General features: G+C 38.6%; 1 protein-coding gene and 1 long non-coding RNA gene across 4 annotated transcripts in view; one reads left to right on the top strand and one right to left on the bottom strand.

Annotated features, from left to right (window-relative positions):
- Window positions 1–22,858, bottom strand: part of NPC1 (NPC intracellular cholesterol transporter 1) — a 43,257-nt gene that overhangs the window by 18,094 nt on the left and 2,305 nt on the right. For 2 of the 3 annotated variants that reach the window (XM_083517676.1, XM_083517677.1), the window contains exons 2-13: window positions 15,023–15,145; window positions 13,744–13,850; window positions 12,529–12,704; window positions 11,396–11,563; window positions 10,379–10,628; window positions 6,949–7,025; window positions 6,105–6,475; window positions 4,502–4,728; window positions 3,389–3,489; window positions 2,455–2,557; window positions 1,614–1,803; window positions 843–1,025 (exon numbers count right to left, since the gene is read on the bottom strand). In XM_083517676.1, coding sequence (XP_083373802.1) covers window positions 843–1,025; window positions 1,614–1,803; window positions 2,455–2,557; window positions 3,389–3,489; window positions 4,502–4,728; window positions 6,105–6,475; window positions 6,949–7,025; window positions 10,379–10,628; window positions 11,396–11,563; window positions 12,529–12,704; window positions 13,744–13,850; window positions 15,023–15,145 — 2,076 coding nt within the window. Of the gene's footprint in view, window positions 1–842; window positions 1,026–1,613; window positions 1,804–2,454; window positions 2,558–3,388; window positions 3,490–4,501; window positions 4,729–6,104; window positions 6,476–6,948; window positions 7,026–10,378; window positions 10,629–11,395; window positions 11,564–12,528; window positions 12,705–13,743; window positions 13,851–15,022; window positions 16,062–16,346; window positions 16,997–22,858 lie in introns of those variants that run through there. The other variant, XM_083517678.1, reaches the window with a different exon arrangement.
- Window positions 7,757–22,073, top strand: LOC310713525. The gene is made up of 2 exons (XR_014529305.1): window positions 7,757–9,944; window positions 15,995–22,073. It is a non-coding gene; the product is annotated as an uncharacterized lncRNA (long non-coding RNA).

The following is a 22,858-nucleotide window of genomic DNA, read 5'->3' as shown; positions in this document are numbered from 1 at the left end:
AATCTGTACACAGTGTTCCAATTGCAGCAGCACTACATATTTGTGTAAATGCATGAGATATAACAGCAGTTTAGTACAAAGATGCTAGGACACACTTGTAAAGAGCCACCCATCTGGATAACCATGACGTTAAGCAAGCTGGCAGGGAAATTAAAGGAGAGTGGGTTGTGTCAGGGTGCTATATATATATTGTGTGGGCTAGTAACACAAGGGTTTATTTGCAAAATCATAATAGAAGGTAGATATCCTCAAACAGCTGTATGTTCTCCAGCACCTAATGAAAGTGCTCCAAGTATTTTTGTTTATTCCCAACCAATTTCCGAGTAAGGACACTTGTTCTCTAGCATATTATATGCCAAGTCTTTTTACTTTTTCACGTAAGATTCCCAGTAAACATAATTCTAATATGGGAGCACTTTCATTTTTTGTTGTTGAACTCATTAATACTCAACATCTCACAAAATCGCTTGAACAGGATTTCAAAAAGCAACACCACATTTAATACAACAGAACCAAATGAGATCTTGCATCAAGAGGCCATGGCTGTGGCAGACCACATTCTCTGGATGGGATGATCCCATGCTAGATTCCTGGTATTTCCAAGTAGGACTAAGAAAGACTTATGTTTGTATACCTGGAGAGCTAGTGGCAGTCAGTATGCACAAAACTGAGCTAAGGAGACCAATGGTCTCATTCAGTTTAAAGTAGCGTCCTATCTGATCACAATTTAGAGCTACACTACTGGCCTAAATGGGCCACTGATCCCACTCGTATATTCATATTCAACTTATATTAGCAGCTTATTCATTACACACTAGGGTGGCAAGGAATCACAAAAATACCTGAAATGTCTGGACAATAATGAAAATGTTGTCCACTCCAACTGCCAACACTAAAAATGGAATGACTTCAATAACAATCAATGTTAAGGGAACTCCAAAATAGCTGAAGATGCCCAGAGAACATGCAACTGAACTCAGTACAATTAGAATGCCTGCAACGCCCAAGGAAATTTTTGAATCCACCTAGCAAAAGAAGAAAAAAATCACAACAATTATATTTAAGATACCTGATTGGTACCCATTATAAATGTTCTTCAAGTACAATTGTAGCTTAACAAAACTACATCACATCAAAATCTAGGTCTAGTCTTGCATAAAAAGAGCCAGAATAGGAATGTGTATCCTATTAGAAATCACCCAGTGCTGAAAACTAGCATCAAAATATCATTAAAACTTCAGTGTACACCCACAGCACCTAATCCAGTAAGTGATATACTGTATAAAGAAATGTCCTTTGCTGGATTAGTGAGAGAATGATTCTGAGGTTGAATAAAATATTTCCTTTTGGTACTTTGAAAAAGAGAAGGAACCTGCAACGAACTCAGTCAACACAAAACAGTTGCACTGAGCAGCCTATTTCTGTTAAATTTTTCATATACCGTTTTACACGACAAAGCATTTTAAAAAAACCATGGTTTGAAGCTAATGGAATTCCCCTTATAAGAGTAAAAACACACACAGATGAGCATAATAGTAGTCAAATATATAATAAATGTTTCAGCCCACTTTTATTTGTTGTAGACTTGCTTTTAAACCATTAAAGATACATACCAAGAATCTAGCAGCACTCTTGATGTGTCCCAGAGCTAGAGAGATATACACAAACATTACTGCGTAGCTAATTACAACAGTACCAACATCACCGTAGCTTTCCCGGTCTATTTCATCTTCAATGCTACGTTCAGCAGAGAAAGAAATTGTTAAATTTGAGTTGTTATAGCTTTTCACAAAAGAGATGAACCTGAAAGACAACAAATCAATGGATTCTTAGAATGTCAGAAAGAATTTCTCACATTATTCACATAGGCCTCCAATGTTTTTTTAATGTTAGTTGTACTTTTGGGCTAGACCCAACATTCTACTTTATCTTGATGACTACATGCTTCCCAGATGTCCCAGGTTATCCTTGGGCTCAATTCATACTTTTAAGAAAGTGTGAAATGTGAAGGACAAAAGTAAAGGCTGCCTCACAGCCTGCTTCAGCTGGATGTTCTGTCACCGCCTCCAAAGGGTGTTCTATGGGGACACCCTTGACTTTTTATATTATTGTGGGTTTAAGATGTAGTTTAATGTTACTTATAAGCCACCCTTGAAGGATCTGTATCATGAAAAGAAGGATATGAACAAACTTCTGACGCAGTCTTCAGCATCTTATGCTTGCATAGGGAAACTGTGCAGCTCCAAGGTTACACTAACTAAAAGTTATGTCAGACAAAACACTAGCAGTCCGTCTATAACATGTTCATTTCTGAGTTACACAAATAGCTTGTTGTTTGTTTAAAGAATTGATAAGTAGACCTTGCCAGATTCTTTTGGGCAGGCAACTGACTCATCTCCAGTATAAGAATTTTACATGCAATGTTTCAGTTAAGCCTCAATTAGAAAGACTTACTCCTTTTCCCAAGCCTGTGCTTTCATTAGCTTTTCTGTGTCGTTGTAGTAATTCTTGACAGGAAATGTGATCACAAGGGCTGTAGCATTATTGTAATTTTCACCTAGGCATTAAAAAAAAGATAAAATACATAAGGAACTATTTTAAGGATTATAGAAGATTATAGCCAGCATGACCAAGGAATGATGGGAACTAGAGACCAACAACATATGGCAAGCAACATGTTGTCTACTCCTATTATAAAGCGTCTTCCATATTCACTTCATGCTACTTCACTAAGTAAGACCCATTTTATTTACTAGCAGAAATAGTGTCATGAGTGCTAACCTAAGCCGATTTACACAGACATAAATGCAACCAATCTCAATGAAACTTACCACCAGGCTTAGGGGGCCCAACTACTAGTCCTTCCCCCGCTCCACACACCATTGTCCTCAGAAGGTACTCCATCATCTCTCCTCCCCAACCCATGCAAAGTGTTACAATTGCTTTTAGGTATGTATACTTGAGTCTTCCTTGCTGAATGAAGTAAAAGAATACTAGCTCACACACTGGCTGTCAACCAGTGCACTGAAATTAAATAGTATTCACCAGAAAATTGGTTTTCCATCCAGACTAAATACTACACTATCTTACTAATTCCTACTAAACAAGAAAATACAGTTTGTTGTGTGCAAGTCACTCTATTCCTCACCATGAATATTTCCTCACATGGCATGGAAACACCACATGGCAGTGGTAAGGTTTTGCCAGCAATTTGAGATGCAGTGTGCATTTCATAGCTGATAAAAGTGTAGGCTATAGGCTGGATACTAAGCTGGCTGTATTACCTTAACAGTCTTGAAAAGAGACTGAGAATCACAACAAATGGATGTGGAGGCTACACCTTCATTTCATCAAGGCTTCCACACCTGTTTTGACCCTTCACACCTACCATCATATCCTCCCATCACCAACCAAGGAAACACAGGGCCACCAAATGTTCCCAAACACGGATCGTGAAGCAAGGTTGTGTCATTCAAAGAGGCTGGAGCCCTGTGAAATTCATATACAGTTGTTGACAGTTATCCAAGTAGAACACTGCTTGTTACAATATTGCAGTAGATCATATTTTGAAGTGAAGGGCATTTACTTTGGAATGCCCTTCAAGTTTCCTTGACTCCATCTCATTTTCTCCCGTAACACCTCAATCATGTATATTCTCTACTTAAAGGTAAAGGTAAAGGGACCATTAGGTCTTAGTCATGGACGACTCTGGGGTTACGGAGCTCATCTTGATTTAGTGGCCAAGGGAGCCAGCGTACAGCTTCTGGGTCATGTGGCCAGCATGACTAAGCCACTTCTGGCAAACGAGAGCAGCAGACAGAAATGCCATTTACCTTCCTGCCCGAGCGGTACCTATTTATCTGCTTGCACTTTGACATGCTTTCAAACTGGGACCGAGCAACGGGAGCTCACCCCATCGCGGGGATTTGAACCGCCAACCTTCTGATCGGCAAGCCCTAGGCTCTGTGGTTTAGACCACAGCACCACCCTTACTTACTTACTTACTTACTTACTCTGAAGTAATTTCCAACAAAGTAAGTAATCACATTTCCAATCATGTAAGTATAGCAATAAGGTGTGAGAACTTTACAAGTACAAAGATCAGCTCAATTCAGCCAATTGTTCAAGCCTTCATAAAGCAAATTTTATGAAACCAGGAATAGAAACTAGGGAGAAGCTCAGTCTCCACCCCAGGCACTGGCTTATATTAATCCAGAGTTCCTCAGTTTGCAAGGAACTCTGTCTAGGCTCCAAAGCAGTGGTGGGGCTTGGTACCCTGATCCTGGACACAAAGCATGGTGTATGAATGACGCTTTCTCCAAACCAAGTCAACAGCTCCTTTTTAGTTTTACTTAAAATGTATTCTACAATCCCTGTATCAAGCAAACTATCCAAGAAGCATGTAGACCAAAGAAGGAAACAAAAGTCAGTCTGTCAAACAGATATTCAAAAGCAATTTTGACAAGCTACAAATATATATGTGAAATATCACTGTGCTTACCGGACACAGTACAAGAGGTGAGAGTGGTAGTCAGCGTAGACATAGAATTCATCACCAATACTGTGATCTAGGACAGAATGACTGTTCTGGAAATAATTGAGTACACTTAAAATAGTACAGTTGTTGTTGTTGGGAGCAAGAGGAGCCAGGCAGATGTCCTTCAGCATTACGGTGTCATTTTTATAAGAAGCAGTTATGTTTTCAATAGCATCCTGCAAGTCTAGCACCTGAAAGGATGAGAAAGGAAGAACTTAAGTGTCATAGCAGCAGAACAGAACTTTTCTTATGTCCATGCATCAAACAACCTTTAAGATATGGTGGATAAAGCCAGCCAACTGTGGCTCAAACTGTACAGTCTAAAGGAGATTAGATGACAAAAAACAGGTTTCATAGTACTGCTTAGAATGTATGGTTTTATTTTATTTTATTATGCATTTATGCTGTAAGCTACCCAGAGCAATGATTTACAGTGGAAGGGTAGGATATAAATACAGAAATCTCTATTATACATTAACATACAGCAACTGTTAATTCTACAATATGCCAGTTCAGACATAACTCAAGCCTGGAGTTCCCAAGCATAGCACCCTCAGACACCCACTAAGATAGGCTCTCTACCACTCCTAATTTTTTTTTTTAAACTGTGGTTTTGGGGGCTTATTTTGGTTTTTTTTCTTGGGTGGTTCCCAGTTTGGGGGGAATTGTCTTTTTGTGTTGTTTTTGGGTGGTGTAAAAGTTTTGCTTGTGGGGGAGCGGTACTAAGCACTGACAGTTCCTGTGTGAGATGGGTGCTTTGTGGTACACCTTCTGCAGTTTAGATTTTCAAATGTCCCCCTAGGCCTAATAGGTTGGGGATGCTTGCTCTAAACCACAGTTTGTATTACAAGCTGCAGTGAGCCTTGGGCTTGTAAACTCCCACCTCTCCCCCTGGCAAAGGCTGCAAGTTAGAATCTGAAAGCTTTTCTTTCTATTTCAGATTAACCACTACATGCAGCGTCATCCAAAAATTGACAAACTGAAGTTAAGAGTAACTATGATTAGCTGAGAAACAAGCCAACTTCAAAACCAGAATTTATGAAGCTAGCTTGATTCAACTAACCATAGTTGAGGGTTCAGATGACATGATAAACTGTAGTTAATCGAAAGCAGATATGGAGACTTCCAATCCCCTTATTGAGGCGTCATCGGAAAAGGAGTTAGGAGCATGCGAGTCTGGTGGGAGACTTAATTCATTTGGAGTGCTAAACCATGGTTACATCTGAACCAGTGTCATTATGTGCGCCTCAAGGTTTTTTAGTGCAGTCATAGTCAAGTTGGACACAGCTACCTGGAACCGCTAAGCCATAACTACAAGTAGCAGGACCAGATTCAATTCTTGAATGGCACACAATTTTGATTGTACTATGCTGGCAGGCACCTATCCCTGAAATGGTAGAGGTTTCAAGGGCTTACACAGGGCTTAAGTATCTGAACAGAGGCTTCCCTGAAATTCTTGGTAACTGCCAATCAAAGGCATCCCCCCCCCCAAACCCTTTTGTATTTCAGTTTTCCAACTTGCACCCTTGCATCCACTGAGCATGCAAAGGGCTGCCGTCTGTATTACCTGATGCAAGATATCTTTAGTTAGTGGAGGCCCGAAAGGAATATCTGCTCCTGATGGATATGGAGAATAGATTTCTGGCTTGGCATTTGGAGCTTGGATAATAAGTTGTTCAGTACGGAAGAAAGGTCCAAAGTGAGTATCAAAATATTCCTTCTCTTTGCGAGCTTCACTGTTTGGGGATGACCAGAGGTCTATAGGATTTGTTGTTACTTTGACAAACATCAGGCCTGAGGAGCACATGGCAATAAAAGCCAGGGAAAAGAGCACAACAGGTCTTGGGTTTCGAACACAGAAAGCCCCCCATGATGTGAATGTGACTCTTAACACGTTTTCAAACTTTTCACCCAGCCTTTCACACCAGGTAGCTTCTCCTGCAAGAACAAGAGCACATCCAGAGTAAATAAGATATCCATTTCCAACACGACCCATATACCTAACCAACAATTACTATTAATTAGTGCTTCCAGGTTTTTCTGTTTAATTTACAAAATTGTACAGAATGAAAAAGAGGACTATGACATTATTAAGCCCGACTCCATATAAAATAGGGCATAATTCAGCCAATGAATGCAGAAATCAGGAAATACACCAGCATAATGCGTGTGGGAGTACTGTGAAGAAGAGTTGTGTGTAGTCTAGGATATTTATTTTAAAAACTAATAATTCATATTATTAAGTTCCTTTTTTATTACTGAAAGCAAGAGAGAGAGAGAAATGGCGTGCAAGGAAAAAATTCAGGACATATTGTTTTACAACAAACCCAGCATGTTATTTAATATATTATAACCAACGTTCTTAAAGAAGAACACACACAAACGCTCTATCATTACTTTCTAGAACTTACCAGTATTCTGGCGTAAGTTAACAGAATAGGCAATGTTGCTGTCAATAGGTGTGTATTCAGAAACAAAGTGTCTCTTCCTGTAAAAGAGATGAGCATGAACAAAAGCACTCAGGATAGGATTCTCAGTTCTATTTTATTTAATAAAGTGATTCAAGACACTCTAGGTTACAGTTTGCAAAGAAAATACATATTGGACAAACAGGCCAAACCTTACGCCAAAGAATAAACGGACATAAATCTGACATCAAGAATCACAGAACAGAGAAACCAGTAGGAGAACACTTCAATCTCCCAGGGCATTCTATACAAGATCTCAAAGTAGCTGTTTTACTACAAAGGAATTTCAGAAATAGACTGGAAAGAGAAGCTGCTGAATTACAACTCATTACCAAACTTAAAACCATGAAAAGACCTGGGCTTAACAAAGACATTGGATTCTTATCTCACTATACATAACTAAACCATTTCTCACCTTCCCACCCCTTGCCTTTTCCTGTAAGACCTATTACAGTCGTTAAGAGTCGTCAACAGGCTCTCCCAGCTATCTGCCTATCTCCCATTCCCACCATCCTTCTGAGTAACACCCCTCCCCACCTTCTCACTATATAGAAGGATCTGGCAACTTCTATTTCAGTGTATCTGAAGAAGTGTGCATGCACACGAAAGCTCATACCAAGAACTAACTTAGTTGGTCTTTAAGGTGCTACTGGAAGGAATTTTTTATTTTGACTAAAGAAAATACAGAAACTGTTATTATAGAATTTTTATTCATTATTAGAGAATTTTTGGAAGCCAAGTCTTCATTACATCAATCACAAGTACTTGCACTGAGCTACTCTGTGGTGGCTAAAGTATTTGTATAGTGCCTAAGGAAAATCCAGCATCAATCACTAGCCATTTCTGTGGCAGGTAACTGCATTGCCAAATTTGACATTAATTGCTCTTCTTCAACATAGTGCCATTCTCTTTTTCACTGGATCATTGCAGAGTTACAGCAGTCTCTTTGCTTCAAGTTAGAGAATATTTATTCGGAAACCTCAAAATCATCATGTAGTAGTAAATGTTCTAGTAAACAGGTGATCTACATGATTCATCAGAATCTACTGGCAAAGTTTTTCCTGGACTGTACCTTTCAAGGGAAAGTGTAGGTTCAACATTTTAATACTCCTGTCTGGAGTGGTAAAATATCCTTCAATAAGTACTTATTTATCAGGCACCTCATGCAATGAGCCTATTTACAATTAAAATAAAATAGCATATTGGGAGAAAGTGAGACTATACATTTCTCCTAGGGTTCTTGAGAGTATTCAAGTGATCCTTACCCAAAGTAGTAAAGTCAGGAAAAGGCATATTATTTAATTGTGTTGAATAAAATCTTACCTGAATGTACCACTTGTGGCTGCAGGTGAGGATCACTTGAATGCTCTTAACACCACTAGCATGTGCGTCAGGAAGAGATATTCAGTCTAGCCTTCTCCCCAACCTGCTATTTATCTTGCTACTCAATCACATAACAACCCCCACTATCTCTTCCCTAAAAAGTTAGAATCCAGGAAAACTTTACCAGTTATTCTGTTGAATACTACTTAATTCTGCCCTATACAGTGGTACCTCAGGTTTCGAACGTTTCTGTTGATGAACATTTCGGAACAAACGCTGAAAACCTGGAAGTAAATGCTTCCGTTTTGGAATGCACCTTGGAACTCAAATGGCTTCTGCGGAGGTATCACTGCATTTTTCTCAATTTTCTCCGCCCTTTGTGCCTTGGTTTTTGAACATTTCAGAAGTCAAACCGTCTTCCGGAACTGATTACGTTCAAAAACCAAGGTTTCGCTTTAACTGTCTTACACATATCTCCTAAGCTCTTCAGGTCTGTGTAGAATACAAGTTTACAAAGCCATCAACAGAGTACAGGCACTAAGACATATACATTTTATGAACCTGAAGCACTTACTACATTTGGCCATTTTTATATGTCACATTAAACCATGGTTTAATTGAAGCAATAGTTCAATGTGAATGGACAGTGTACTTTGCTACTCCCCTGCTCCCCTCTTCAGTGCGCCAAGCAAGAAACATTACATATGAACAAGCCTTGGCTTATTACCATAGTTTGATGGGAAATAAGCTATAAGACATTGCTTCGCACATAATGGAAAAAGTCAGTCTCTGGTTTCTTTGTTGTCACTGATGCACTGAAGGAAAGAGCTAAGTGCATGTTCACTTTAAACCATAGTTTATTTTAAACTATGCCTTAAGATGACATGCAAACTAGGTCACAGAATCATCATCATTACGCATGCTGATATTAATCATCCCTTCTAACAACAGAATTATTATCGCCTTCTATTGTGCTACATCTTCCTGTTATTCTCCTTGATAAGCGTCTTGTAAAATAAGTGCACCAAGCTTTTTTTACTACCTTCTAGTTGGGAAGCACTACAATCACAATCACTTTGTTTTAGAGCACAATGTTTGGTTTCAACACATTTTAAGCAGTTATCTCCCTCACTAGCTAATGTATTATAGGTTCCTAGTGACCTCATTTAAATTCTCAAAAACACTTCCTCTTTCTCAGCAAAACTGAACTACTGAATCAGAGTTTGCACAGACTAGATTGGCCAGAGGCTTCCGTGTGGTACAATTTCATACAAACAGTTTCATTGTACCAAGCTACAATGGTGCAATTGTCAGGCACAGACAAGGGTTCTATGAGACCATTTGTAAACAAACAAAAATTAATTTTAGAGTTAAATACATTGTGGGGTTTTTTGATTTCCCCCTTCCCTGTCTCTTTAAAACTCAGCAATCAGGGAGGGTGAATCCCATGACTATGAACAGCTCATAGGGCAGTTGTTTACTCTGACAGATTTTCTGCTGCCTCTGTAGTTTCAGAGATAAAAACGATGCAGCTGAAGATACACAGTGCAGCAGCCACACTGAGCAGCACCCAGGATTTATTTTAAGTCAACACCAGGTGCAAAAGAAATCTCAAGGTAAGCCAGCTAAGTCTGCCATATTACAAGCACTCTCCTCACCTTGCTATGCCACCAAGTCTGACAATATATACAGTACTCAGTGTAGGTGTAAAATGTATAAATATACAGGTATGCTATACTTGTCCTAGATAGTTCCTTAAAGCACAGAGAATGCTAGTGGCTGTTCAGTTAACTGCATACTAAGCAAAAACAAAGCATTACTGCAGTATGGGGATCTTCTAAATGCTGTCTATGTGTAAGCTGTTCATTGTCACACAACATGGCTTCACTCTCTACAGCAGATTGAACCGAGGGGGGGGGGACTGCAGGATAAAAGAAAAAGTTAAAGTCCCACTGGATTCTACCCTTTAGTAAACAGTGGGATTATTTAACAGTTTATGAACAACTCCAACACTGAATTTTCAATGCTGTTTTAAAAGGGAGCTATTTACCTGTAACACCAAACTCCAAAAACTGCTGCAAAAAACACAAGCAAAAATCCTGTGTAGGAGATCCACATGATGACATACATGGCATCCAAACCAAGCAAAAGCCAAGGTACAGGAGGTGGAGGGGGTTGTGGTTTGGGACCACAGACAATAGAGCAATCCTGACAACTGCAAGGCCCAGTGACATCATCCATGGACTCATTACAGCCTTTGGTGGCATTGTTCATTGGTGTCATTCCATGGATAGAAACATCTAACAAGAGAAAAGTTAACACACTCAAAAAATACCCAAAGATACTATAATTGTAGATGTAATCTATGACAAATTAAAACCAACATAAATATAATAGTTTCCATAATAGTTTCCATTTGACAACTTCAACTTTTAAAGTTGCCAGACCATTAGAAAAAAATTGTGTTCACTAGCGTAAGCAAGTTTACCATTTGATCCAAGGCCCATAGAAAAAAAATATTCCAGGATTTAAAAAGAATTCAAAATTGCCACAAGTTAAGGATGTATTTATTGCATTTAACCCACCCCACCTTCTGCCCAAAGGAGCCCAGGGCAGCAAACAACAAGTGATAACACATATTTCAAAGAATTGCAATGCAGATGCACTCTGGAAAAGATTTCAACTTAAAAGGCTGATTGGAAGAAGATGGTCTTCGGCAGATGCAGAAAAAGACAACAGTTCCTATCTAATATTTCTTCTACACATGCTGACAGAAAAAAACATTGTGAGGAAGATAAGCCAAAGTGACCTCACAGCATCTCCTCCCTTTTAGAAGTATGTATCAGCACTCATTTAAACTGCAGTGCATGATTATAGCCTTACATTTTTATGTATATATGAAATTATACACACATACACCTAAAGCTATAGCCTTATTAGCCCAGTAGTTAATCCTGCGTTGCCTAGGGGGATGGTTCAAATTCAGTATGTATTAGTGGCTCAAGTTCAAGACACTAGCTACTAATAGTCAATAAGGAAAAGTTTATTTAAAACATTTGTTTCCTACCTGAAAATATTGGAATCATGTTGAAAGGAGTCTGACCATTATCCTTGCTGAACATGTACTGAATCCAGTTGGTTGCATTGCATTCCCTAACATCTTTTCCACACAATAGTCCCAGCGCTTTAACATTGCTTGATGGTGCCTCCACATCTTTACATGCATTATACATAGCTAGAAGTATCATTTCAATAAAGAAAAAGACAATGCTGATAATACAGTAAGGATACAAATAAGAATTTACTAAACTGGCTTAGCATCCGATATAAAGCAATTCTGAATTTATAGCAGAAGAAATACTTGAAGACAAAAGGTTTTGACACAGTCCAAGATTAATCTAGGCTTCACAAAACTTCTCATTAGCTCACCAACAGATTCTCTGCATAGTTTTCCACTAATTGCAAAGCATGCAGGAGGGATCTCTTGTCCTTTGCCCTAGCCTTTACAGAAGACAAGAGTGCCATTTCTGCCTCTGAAAAGATGAGGGCAAGATAACTCAACCCCAGTGCAGTGAGAGGATCTGGGGCAAACAGCAGCAGCAGTAGCATCAGCAAAGGAATCCGTCTTCTGCTTGCTGTGGAAACTGAAATGTACAAGGAGGATGTGACAATTTGGTTGCAAAGGTAGCTGGGTGTGTTCAAGCCCAGCAGTTGCCTCAAACAGGAAAGGAGGAAACTGCTCTATTGCACACCCCTCTGATTTTATGAGCACCGGAAACCTTGTGAGAGTCCAGGAAGAGGGCATCAACATGCATCAGTGGAAGTTTGCCAACAGAAAATGTACAGGGCAGATGAGAAATACTACCCTGGTACTTTATGGGGAACTGGAGAACAAAAGAGTTGCCAGATTTAATATTCTTTGGGGGAAATGAACTGTAAGATTATAGTCTCCTGAATTAGCCTTGCAAACAGGATTAATACTGAATCCCACTTTTCTAACTTCAATGGCACATATACACACAGCTCTCTTCCTCCCCAGGCACTCACTCAATCCTCTCTTTTCCATACTACTCAACTTCTGACTTGCAGATGAACCACACAGTTCAATTACACATGAGAATACAGGCAAATAACTGCTTTTATGAAATCTTCTAAGAACAAAAATAAATGATACACAACTATTTTGATTGCCTCGCTTACCATTAGCAAATTTTTCTCCAATGTAATACTCCAGTTCAACGACGTTGGTTTTCGTCTCTTTCGTAACTGGATCAATATATGAAGTTGTATTTGTTACATTGAGAAATTCAGACTGATGAGGACTGCAGGTTAGTTCGCAGAACAGGTTTACAAAATTATAAAAACATGATGGGCACCTGAAGAGAGAGTAATTATTAAACATTTATTCCTTTATCCAGTATGTGCACAGAAAATGCAGGAATTTTCAGAATGTAGCAGTTGTCTTCAAAAACAACAAACAGTTCTTATGGTTATCAAAGCTTAAATTAATAATGCACTCCTGAAATGTGTAGTTCTAAGAATGATCAGCAAGGGCTACAGCAATATTGAGTACAGAAAAGTTCAGAGCATTTCATCTGGAGGAAAGAAATGAAACTACGTAAGCAGCACAGCAGTGAAATCAAATCAGACATACAGTCCAATCTGACGCATGCATGTTCAGAGGTCAGTTCTACTATAGGAATACTCCCATATAAGAATGTGTAGGCTTGCAGCCCAAGATTCAGAAGCCACCATTTACTGTGCTACCTCGGATTATGTTACCTTCGGGTAACGTAATTTCGAGTTACAAACGCAGCAAACCCGGAAGTGTATACTTCCGGGTTTTGCCATGTGCGCATGCACGGAGAAGTGCTCTATCGTGCTGCATGTGTGCGCAGAAGCGGCGCCTCCGGATATGGACTTTTTGGGGTAAGTACGGATCCCCAGGATGAATTAGGTTCGTATCCAGAGGGTCCACTGTATTTAAATTTTAGTATTGTTGCCCCAATAAAAGCTGAAGAAAACATGAACTATAAACAAATATAAGGAAAGCATCACAGAGACTCTTCAGATAGTTCTCTTTTATTGGAAAGAGGTCTGGAGATATTATTAAGCAGAATAAAAATCATAAAAATCCTTAATATTTATATACATTTATTTGGCCAACCTTTCTAGAAAGTTGTCTACTAAAATGCATCTCTCTGGTAGCATTCCACCATCAGAGAATGAGCAGAACAACTTCTGGAGCACTTGTTGGGTAAAGACAGACATTGTAATAAAGGCATTTGTAGATATTTATTTTCCCATTATATTTCCTAGACAAGTAAATGTCTACCATATTTTCTCTAGTTTATTGAGAAGCGAGAGCAGGGGGGCAAATACCACAAGCAACAACCAGACAAACAACCCACATACCTGGAAAGAAACTGCAGCGGGAGCTCCAAGTTGTTTTTCAAAGTCTGAAGTTGTTGTACATCACAACAAAGGCTAACATTCTCATAGAAAAAACCTGGGCAGAGTTCCTTAAGAAAAAATCAAATACATACATATATATATAAATATAAATATTTAAAATTCAAATATTATAAAGTAGCCTGTGATTTTTTTCTTCTACTGCAAGGGTTACACACTCAACTTTATTTATTTATTTATTTTAATAATATTTATTACTTTTCCAACCATTTAAACACTACCAAAAAAAAAAAAGAACAATACAATACAATACAGAAAACCTACATAACACTAACACATTAAACTAACAAAACAGAACAAAACAAACAAAAACAGTTTAAAACACCTCAAACATTTTCAATATCTTATCTTTCATTCACTTATTTCAACGACCTCCTCACACCTCCCTTTTTGTATTCCACTTCTGTTAATTGTTTCAGCAATTCCTTTCCATCTTCCTCTGTTTTCTATCCTATAATTATCTTAACACATTGTAGCCTTATTTTTTCCTTTAATATTCTATTAATCTATTTATACTTAATTCCTTATAACATTTCTACTAAAGCCATATAACTTAATTCCTACATTCTTCTAACATTCATTAATTTTCCAGTATTTCTGTAAATAATCTTTAAACTTTTTCCAGTCTTCTTCCACCGACTCTTCTCCCTGGTCTCGGATTCTGCCAGTCATTTCCGCCAATTCCATATAGTCTATCAACTTCATCTGCCATTATCCAACACTTCAGTGTTTTGAAGAAGCAGCCATTCTCTCAGCCAGCAAAAAGCAGCTGATTCACAACAAAGTTTAAGGTCTGGCAGGGCAAATCCACCTCCTTTACACACTCAACTTTAGACAATTGTCCTGGAAAATATCTCACTGTTTTCAACAGCTTGCTTACTAACAGGCTTAGAATCACTGTAATAGTGAAATTAGTAATTACTATTTCATACTTCCTTAGTATAACATTACAGAAGAAGAGACTGGTAGATTTGATATGATCGTAATCCTTATAGAGTAGACATTCAAGTCAAGAAATGCATATACCAACTACAGAGGCTAAGTGGAATGAACAAAACATAGTCCATAATTCAGTTACCATGTTGCCTTACTCATACCAATATTAGCATTAGATTTCCTTATGCTACAACTGAGTTTAGGAAAAAAATATGCTTAGTTCTTCTTTCCTATCCCCACTAAAGTTCTTATTTTCCAGTAAAATGGTAATTCACTAGAAACTTACCTGTATCAAATCATAGCCATCTTTTGGCAGTGGCAACGGTGGACCCTTATATTCACAACTGTACCTTTTATCTCCAGAAGCAACTTCACACTGGCCATACCAGATACACGAGTCTGAAAATACCTACAGAGGAAGAATAATGAATGTTAACTGTGTTGACCATAGGTTTCACACTTGCAAGACGCATGTTAAAAGTGTCCCAACAGAGGCTGCTCATGAGAATACCATTTTAAATATACCCACAAACTACAGGCATTTCAGTTTATCAACAGGCTGGGCTTTCCCAGATCCCAACACAATGCTTTTCAAGTGACATCACCTCAGAACAACCTTCAACATGATGGAGATTTCTCATACAGTAACACAGGCTCAAAGCCCTGTGCAGAATTAGTGGTCCCATTTTATGGATCTTGGTCAATTTTTGCACACACAAATTCCCTAAGAACCATTGTAATCACTAAGAGCATTTAGTTGGCCACTGTGCAATGTTGGACTAGGTGAACCTTTGATCTGATCTTACAGTCAAATATCAGATGTCAAATATTCAACAAATATGCATAAATGGTAAGGAGTCATTATCAGTTTCAGAGAAAGGTTCTTAGGATACAAATCACTTTTAAATCAGGTTGAAAATAAAGGTACATCTAGACCAGCATCCTGTTCTCACAGTGGCCAACCAGATGCCTATGAGGTCAGAAAGCAGGACCTGAGCCCAAGTCTACTCTCCCCACATCCTGCAGCTCCCATTCTGAGGCATGTTGCCTCTGAAAGTGAAGGTAGAACATATCCATAATGGTCAGCAGTCATTGATCTCCTTATTCTCCATGAATTTGTCCAATCCTCTTTTAAATGTTGGCAGCCTTCACTTCTAACGAAATAAATTATATGAAATAAATACAGTTATTTGATAGCAAACACTAGAAAAAGAGAGGGCTAAGAAACCATTTCCTAACATTTATATGGTTTACATAGGATACTCTGGGACAAGAGCACAGAGCTACATGGGAGGAAGGCTTTCAGAATTGTGTTTGGTTCAGCCCTGAGTGCTCATTGGAAGGACAGATCGTGAAGCTGAAGCTCCAATACTTTGGCCACCTCATGAGAAGAGAAGACTCCCTGGAAAAGACCCTGATGTTGGGAAAGATGGAGGGCACAAGGAGAAGGGGACGACAGAGGATGAGATGGTTGGATAGTGTTGTCGAAGCGACCAGCATGAGTTTGACCAAACTGCGGGAGGCAGTGGAAGACAGAAGTGCCTGGCGTGCTCTGGTCCATGGGGTCACGAAGAGTCGGACACGACTAAATGACTAAACAACAACAACACAAAAGCATTCGGGCCAAAAATACTCCTTGGTTTCTGCAGTCCCAGAGACCATATACAGACCTCCACACTTCTCTTCCCAGGCCACCCCCCTCACTGGCTCTGCTTCACACCCAGTGTTTTCCTCCTAGCTGGAATGTGCCCTTGGACTGATAACACCTCTTGCCTTTAAAGTGTGTGTGTGTAAATGTATATAAAGTAGCATAGTGTACATAGTTTTACATTTGGTGCTCTGTCCACTTTTGTTCTGGCTCAGAAAGAAATGTGGCCTTTGGGCTGAAAAAAGGCTCCTCATTAGTAGACTAAAGGACTCAAACCAAGTAAACCTTTATGAAGCAAGCTCAGTCAGCAACTTCTCTGAACTGGTAATTAATGATGAAAGTGTATCATTCCTGTTTTCCCTCATCAACTTGCAAATGGATTCCCTTTTTTAAAATATCAGTCTTATGAGAATGATGTGTACATACAGGTTGTATTAAATTCTGTGATGAAAGGTATACAGAAAAATCACTAAACTTGCATGAGACAGGCAGGGAGAGAAAGATCTGCAAGGCAAAGACTTCTGATGTCTCACATGCATCATGTGACAGTCTAGTGACAACACTTTATCCACAGGGCTGAAAGGAAATGTGCTGTCATCGGCATCTTTCTCCTATCTCATCAAGAGACTGGTGTTCTCTTCTATGCGACTAGAAACAACAGTTAGAATGACTAGCAACACTGTATAAAGTTTAGAGGGCTTATAAAGTACCAAGTCCCTGGCTGAAATATTATCAGCCATTGGGAACCTTATTCAAGCCACTTTTCCTTCAGCTTCAGCTCCTTTCCATCCCCCAATCTGCAATAGAAGAATATTAATGCTGATCTTCTTTACAGGATTTTTGCCAAATATTGGAAGTACTTGTTCCTGAAATGTTATGTTAGTACTAAATATTGTTAGCAGACTTTGTTAGTAGTTATCTTCAGTGCTTTCTTTCTGGGGGGGACGCAGGGGTGTGAATACCCCTAAACATTCTGTGAATCTTAAGTTTGGCCTCATTGAGGGGCAGTATTTCGATATGAGTAGGAAAATGAGAGTACCCCTAAACTTTTTTTTAAAAAGAAAAAAGCACAGGTTATCTTACTGATGCAATACATATAATAGGGGTGTTTATAATAGTTATTTTCAAACAATTTTCTATTTTCTGTTTGAATTTGCATTTGCAGGGTTTCATGCATTGTATCTTAAAGAGTAATACTTTCAGTAATCTTAATGCAGTAAAAGCTTAACTGAGTTTTTTGTCATTAATACTTTGAAACTTATAAATTTCTGGAAGCTTTTTTCATCTATAGAGGGATCTACACATACGATGTTAAAGATTAGAGTCCACACTTGTTTTTGGAAAGACTTCCAACAGTTTTGTTGTACGTAATGTACTTGGCTTACAAGGACAGATTGCCAGATTTCTGTTTAGCCTTGACTTTGTTCCCTTACAAAAATGAACTTTTGGAACTACATTTTGTAGAATTATGTCTGTTCTCTATTGCTTACGATTATGCATCAATAGGGATATGCACAGCATATTTTATGTATTTATTATAATTATTTATAAACCTTACTTAGTTATAAAATGGAACAAGACACTGTACAATATAAAAATGGAATGCTACAATCGTAACAGTAAAAACATCAATGGAAACTGCATCCAGGGCAACTTTTTCAGTAGTGGCTGCACTGCCACTTCTGTTAAGAGAGAAGCACCACTCCCTTACACATGCCCTGAATCTACTTTGGCATATGGTTCGTTGTTGCAGAACTAGCCTTAAGTGAGTGTAGCTGCCGAAGTCTGAGGCATGGATCAGCTGGTTGCTAGGAAAAGTTTTGACTTAGCAGCATGGAAAGCTCAGGTTCCGCTCCTCATGTCAGAGCTGCAGCTCTTCAAACCAACTGGCCAGGTGAGGAAAGAGGAAGACAATTCTTTTTTGGCTGTTGATGTCAACGCACTCAAGCCTATATATTCAAACCATCTTGTAATCTTCAATACTACAGTTCTTAAAAGGAGAATATGGCTTTTCTGTGTTCCCTAAATTCAGCATATTATCTTCTGATTAGCACCTCTCCCATTCAGGCCAGATAAGTGGGTCAGGATAAGATGGTGAACAGACTTGCAGGTGTTGGTTATATAATTAGACAAATGCCATTACAAAGGTCATGTCACTTAGGAAGCATTCAAATCAGCCTTTTCTCATTGGTGATTTAAATTGATTTGAATCCTACCCATTTATTACTACAGTGGTACCTCGGAACAGAAATCGCGCACCAGCAGCAGCGGGAAGCCCCATTAGCTAAAGTGGTACCTCAGGTTAAGAACAGTTTCAGGTTAAGAACGGACCTCTGGAACTAATTAAGTTCTTAACCCGAGGTACCACTGTATACTGAAGGCATCTGATGCTTATAGAATATAACAATTCATTAAAATTAAATTATATCTTTAAAAACCCTCAAAGCACATAAAATTGTATCTGTCATCTCTTCCCTCCTCAAATTGAACATGTATAAGAAACAATTACACAAAAGTCTCTCATGTATACCAGAAAAACACCAGCTTCTTTTTATAAATCATTTGCCTTTTTGACAAGAACTGAGGCACTATTGTTTAGGACTACAATGTTTCTCTTTGCAAGTATTCTTGGAAACGTTTCAGCTACTGCAGACTTGAATTAATGATAAAATCAAAAAACATTATTCTCTCATATTTGTTGCTGTGATTTAACTATCACCCTATGAAACACTGAGATTTATCTAAACCCATTTGAACCATATGCAAAAATGTCTACACTCAATTTTGGAGCATTACATCTATGGATACTACCTGCTTTCATTATTAGTAATACCAAGATGCATGAATGAAAACTAGGTGAGATTTCCCCCCCTAAGTTCCATTCACATACATCTACTTTTAAGTGGTTTATATTACGAGAAACTGCCACAAATTACTGTGCACATCTGTTAGATTGGGGACACATAAAATTCATAGGGAGGCTACCAATGTGAAACCTTTTTACTTCTCAGTTGCAGCTTTCCTACTTGAGTTATGTCCTCCAAGCAAAACTTGGTGAAACTCAGGATGCTAGAAATGCACCCATTCATACATTTCAGCTACAAAAAATCCACCAGAAATATTCATGTGTAATGTTAAACTAATCCAACTCTGCTTAGCATATTAAAGAAACATAGCTCAATCACTCTCCTTAATTGTAAGAATTATTATTTTTATATATTTTGTGTGTGTGTGTGTGTGTGTGTGTGTGTGTGTGTGTATGCGCGCTCATCCACCCACCCACCCCGATATATACTATCCTACACAAAATACAGCATATACTAGCTTTATTTTCAAAGTATTTTGCAACTTTGAGTGAACATGGAAAGGCTTTAACACAACATATTAAACTAAAAAGGTTTGTTGATTTGATTATGTTTTGAGGAGGCTAGGGCTACAATTCTATTGAAACAGAAAAATAAACTAATAAATATCACTGTTATTATCTCAGACCATTCAGAAGGGCAACAATTCAAATGCAACATCTGATGACTATTAAGTGGTTAAATTATTGAGTGAAATAAGGTAAGACGGATTGCCAACTTTCCCTCCTAATCAGGCTCCTCTTTAATGAGATTGCCACTGTGAATGTTAGAGATATTCCACAACCCCATGCCTCTATTTTTATAAATTGCCTGAAATTTCTTCCTCACCACCATCTCCTTTCACACTTAACTTCTAACCTCTTGGCTTACCTGAATTATAAATTCTTGAAAATAAAGTATTGGTCTGCAAGTACTCCCCCCCCCGCCCCGCCACATCTCCTCGCATCTCACATCCACTCCCAGCTCCTTCTCTGCCCCATTGCACAGCCATGCTGTCATTTTCCAACTGACCCTCTCTGCCCACACTCATTCTCATTCCACCCTACATTCCACTTAAAACTTTCTCACAATAGGTTTGTATTGAGCATATGAAGTCAGACGCCTTAGGAAATACCATTGACTAACATAGTTTTGAAAAGGCCTTATTGTGACCAAACTACAAACATATTGCACAACTCACAGCACATACTAGACATTCCTCTTAACCTGACACAACAAACCATTTCCCAAAATACAAAATATAAATGAAGATTCCCCCCCCAAAGAAACCACCATAACAAAATCTATAGAATAAAAGCACCATTAGCACACCAAAGTCTCATACCATTTTTTTTTTAAAAAATCATTCAAAATAAACCATTTCTCATCCTTTCTCCCCAAAATTCAGCATGGACCATCCACTTTTACACTGCCAAGTTTCCAACCAGTCTACTGAAGCTTTTTCTAACTACAAACCATAGAATGTACTCTCCTATTGTGATCCTATAATATTCAAACACACCAAACAGCTACTTCAAACATCACACCATATCATGGTTTTGGCTAACCTGAATTTAGAATCCAAATCATACTTAAAGTTTCCATGAAATCAAACACCTAGTGTTGGTTCTCCCTCACTGCACAGTAGCACCCAAAGACCAAGTGATGGTGGTTGTTCTGTAATTTATCCATGCAGACATCATACCATACCCTAGTTAAGATTCCTTAAATAGGATTTCACACGATGTGTACAGTGAACTAGGCTCCTGATACCCGCTTAATGCCTAAGTTTAAATTTTGAATTTATGCAAAACCATCCAATTTTTACCAAAAGAAGATGGCTCATAAAATGGAATTTACCTACACAGAGGTTACCTAAATTAAAATGTCACACAGTTTGGTGCTCACACAGCACTGCACAGTGCCACTGAAGGAACTCTCAAAAGTTAAAGCACCCTTTCAGCTCACATATTTCAATACTGTAGTCCTCTAATTTTAGGATACACAGAGACACAGCAGCTTCCCACACATCTACTTGACAGCATTCCTTTCCTAAGTCATAATCCTATGGTCAGATACCAGTCCCACGTCCCAACAGTAGTGCAATATTATACCAACTTAAAGCATACATTAAACTTACTCCCACTAACCCCAACAGAAGCCCCACTCCCTCCTCACTCTACACACCACCTAGCTAAAGAGCTATGTATGCTTTCTTGAGCAACTTGAAGGAAAGGTGGGATATAAATGTAATAAATACATAAATAAGGCGGTAGAATTGACTACACCACTTCAGAATGCTGTTCAAAGCTACCATTTTGCAATGTTTTTCTATGTGAACGCTCCTGGCTAGTAGAAAAGTAGCACACCAGGAATAAAAGTTATATCTTAATACTTGCAGGGAGCTTCTTTTAAGGCAGAGGAACATTCCAAATGATCTCCATCTGCAGCTTGAAGTGGTGCACTCTTTTACTTCATTTTGCAGAAAGGGGCCCTGTTGATCACAAAGTTCCCAACCCATTTAAGCACTTAGTATGAACAAGGAAAAGCTGTGCTCAATACAGGTACCACTATTTCTAGACACTGTATACTCCACACATTTATAATGGTGGCCACTATGGAGAAATTATCTTAACACCCTAGAATGAAGCATACCCTGTAGATGTGAGCTTAATCTCTAATGTATAATATTTTCCAAGCAGTCTGTTTTGATGCCATGTGAGTGACTACATGCAAGGCTTAACAACTGTAGTGTATTTTTCCTGAAAGACAAACACTTTATGCTTGGCAATTGTTTTTAAATAATTCAATAAAGTTTGGATGGGGGGAGGATAATGGTGGCCAAATATGCATATCTTAATTCTTTCTTATAAGATAAAGGATACATGGCAAAGAACAGTGCATGTACTGTCTCAATGACATAATGTGCCCCAGTAGCAGTAGGTAAATCTCACATCTCTCACACACAACTCCAAAGGAACACTAAGGAATGTGAACAGTTTGTTGAAACTGCTTATATTCATTATGATCTCTATGGATAACCAGAAGCCAGTTCCACTTCTTCTTTCCATGCAGGCCACAAGCAAAGCCTACAGCAGCAACGATCAATAGGAAACCAGCTGCTATTCTGTAGAGTTGCCACTTTTCTACCTCTGGTCTCCTGCACCTATTAGATATGACAGATAGGAATACAGTGGTACCTCGGGTTAAGTACTTAATTTGTTCCAGAGGTTCAATCTTAACCTGAAACAGTAATATGGAAGTTGCATCTATTACTCCAATGTCTGCCATTCAGCATTCAACCATGCTCAACCATGTCTACGCTCTTGATGGTTAGTGTCCTACCCAAGAAGCAAAAGAAAATATGTTAGGCACAACAAAGGTTTATCGTGTCACTTGGAATAAGCATGAGAAAGTAAAGAAAATACAGGAAGCTATCTGTGCTATATTCATCAGGTATCCAAGAGAAGAGCAACAAAGAGCTGTGACTGCTCTTAGCACAACTCTTACGAAACAAGTCCACTGAGTACTTCTGCATTCATTGTGTCAATGCAGATCATATCCAAACAATGTATCACTGCCAGGTGTGTTAGATGTGAGCCTCTCAGACTTTCAATTTTAAATAGTAAGA

The sequence above is a fragment of the Podarcis liolepis genome, assembly GCF_965112155.1.
Source record: "Podarcis liolepis genome assembly, chromosome: 8".
Lineage (NCBI taxonomy): Eukaryota > Metazoa > Chordata > Lepidosauria > Squamata > Lacertidae > Podarcis > Podarcis liolepis.
The sequence above is the reverse complement of the archived record's forward strand: the minus strand, read 5'-3'. Positions and strand labels throughout refer to the sequence as shown.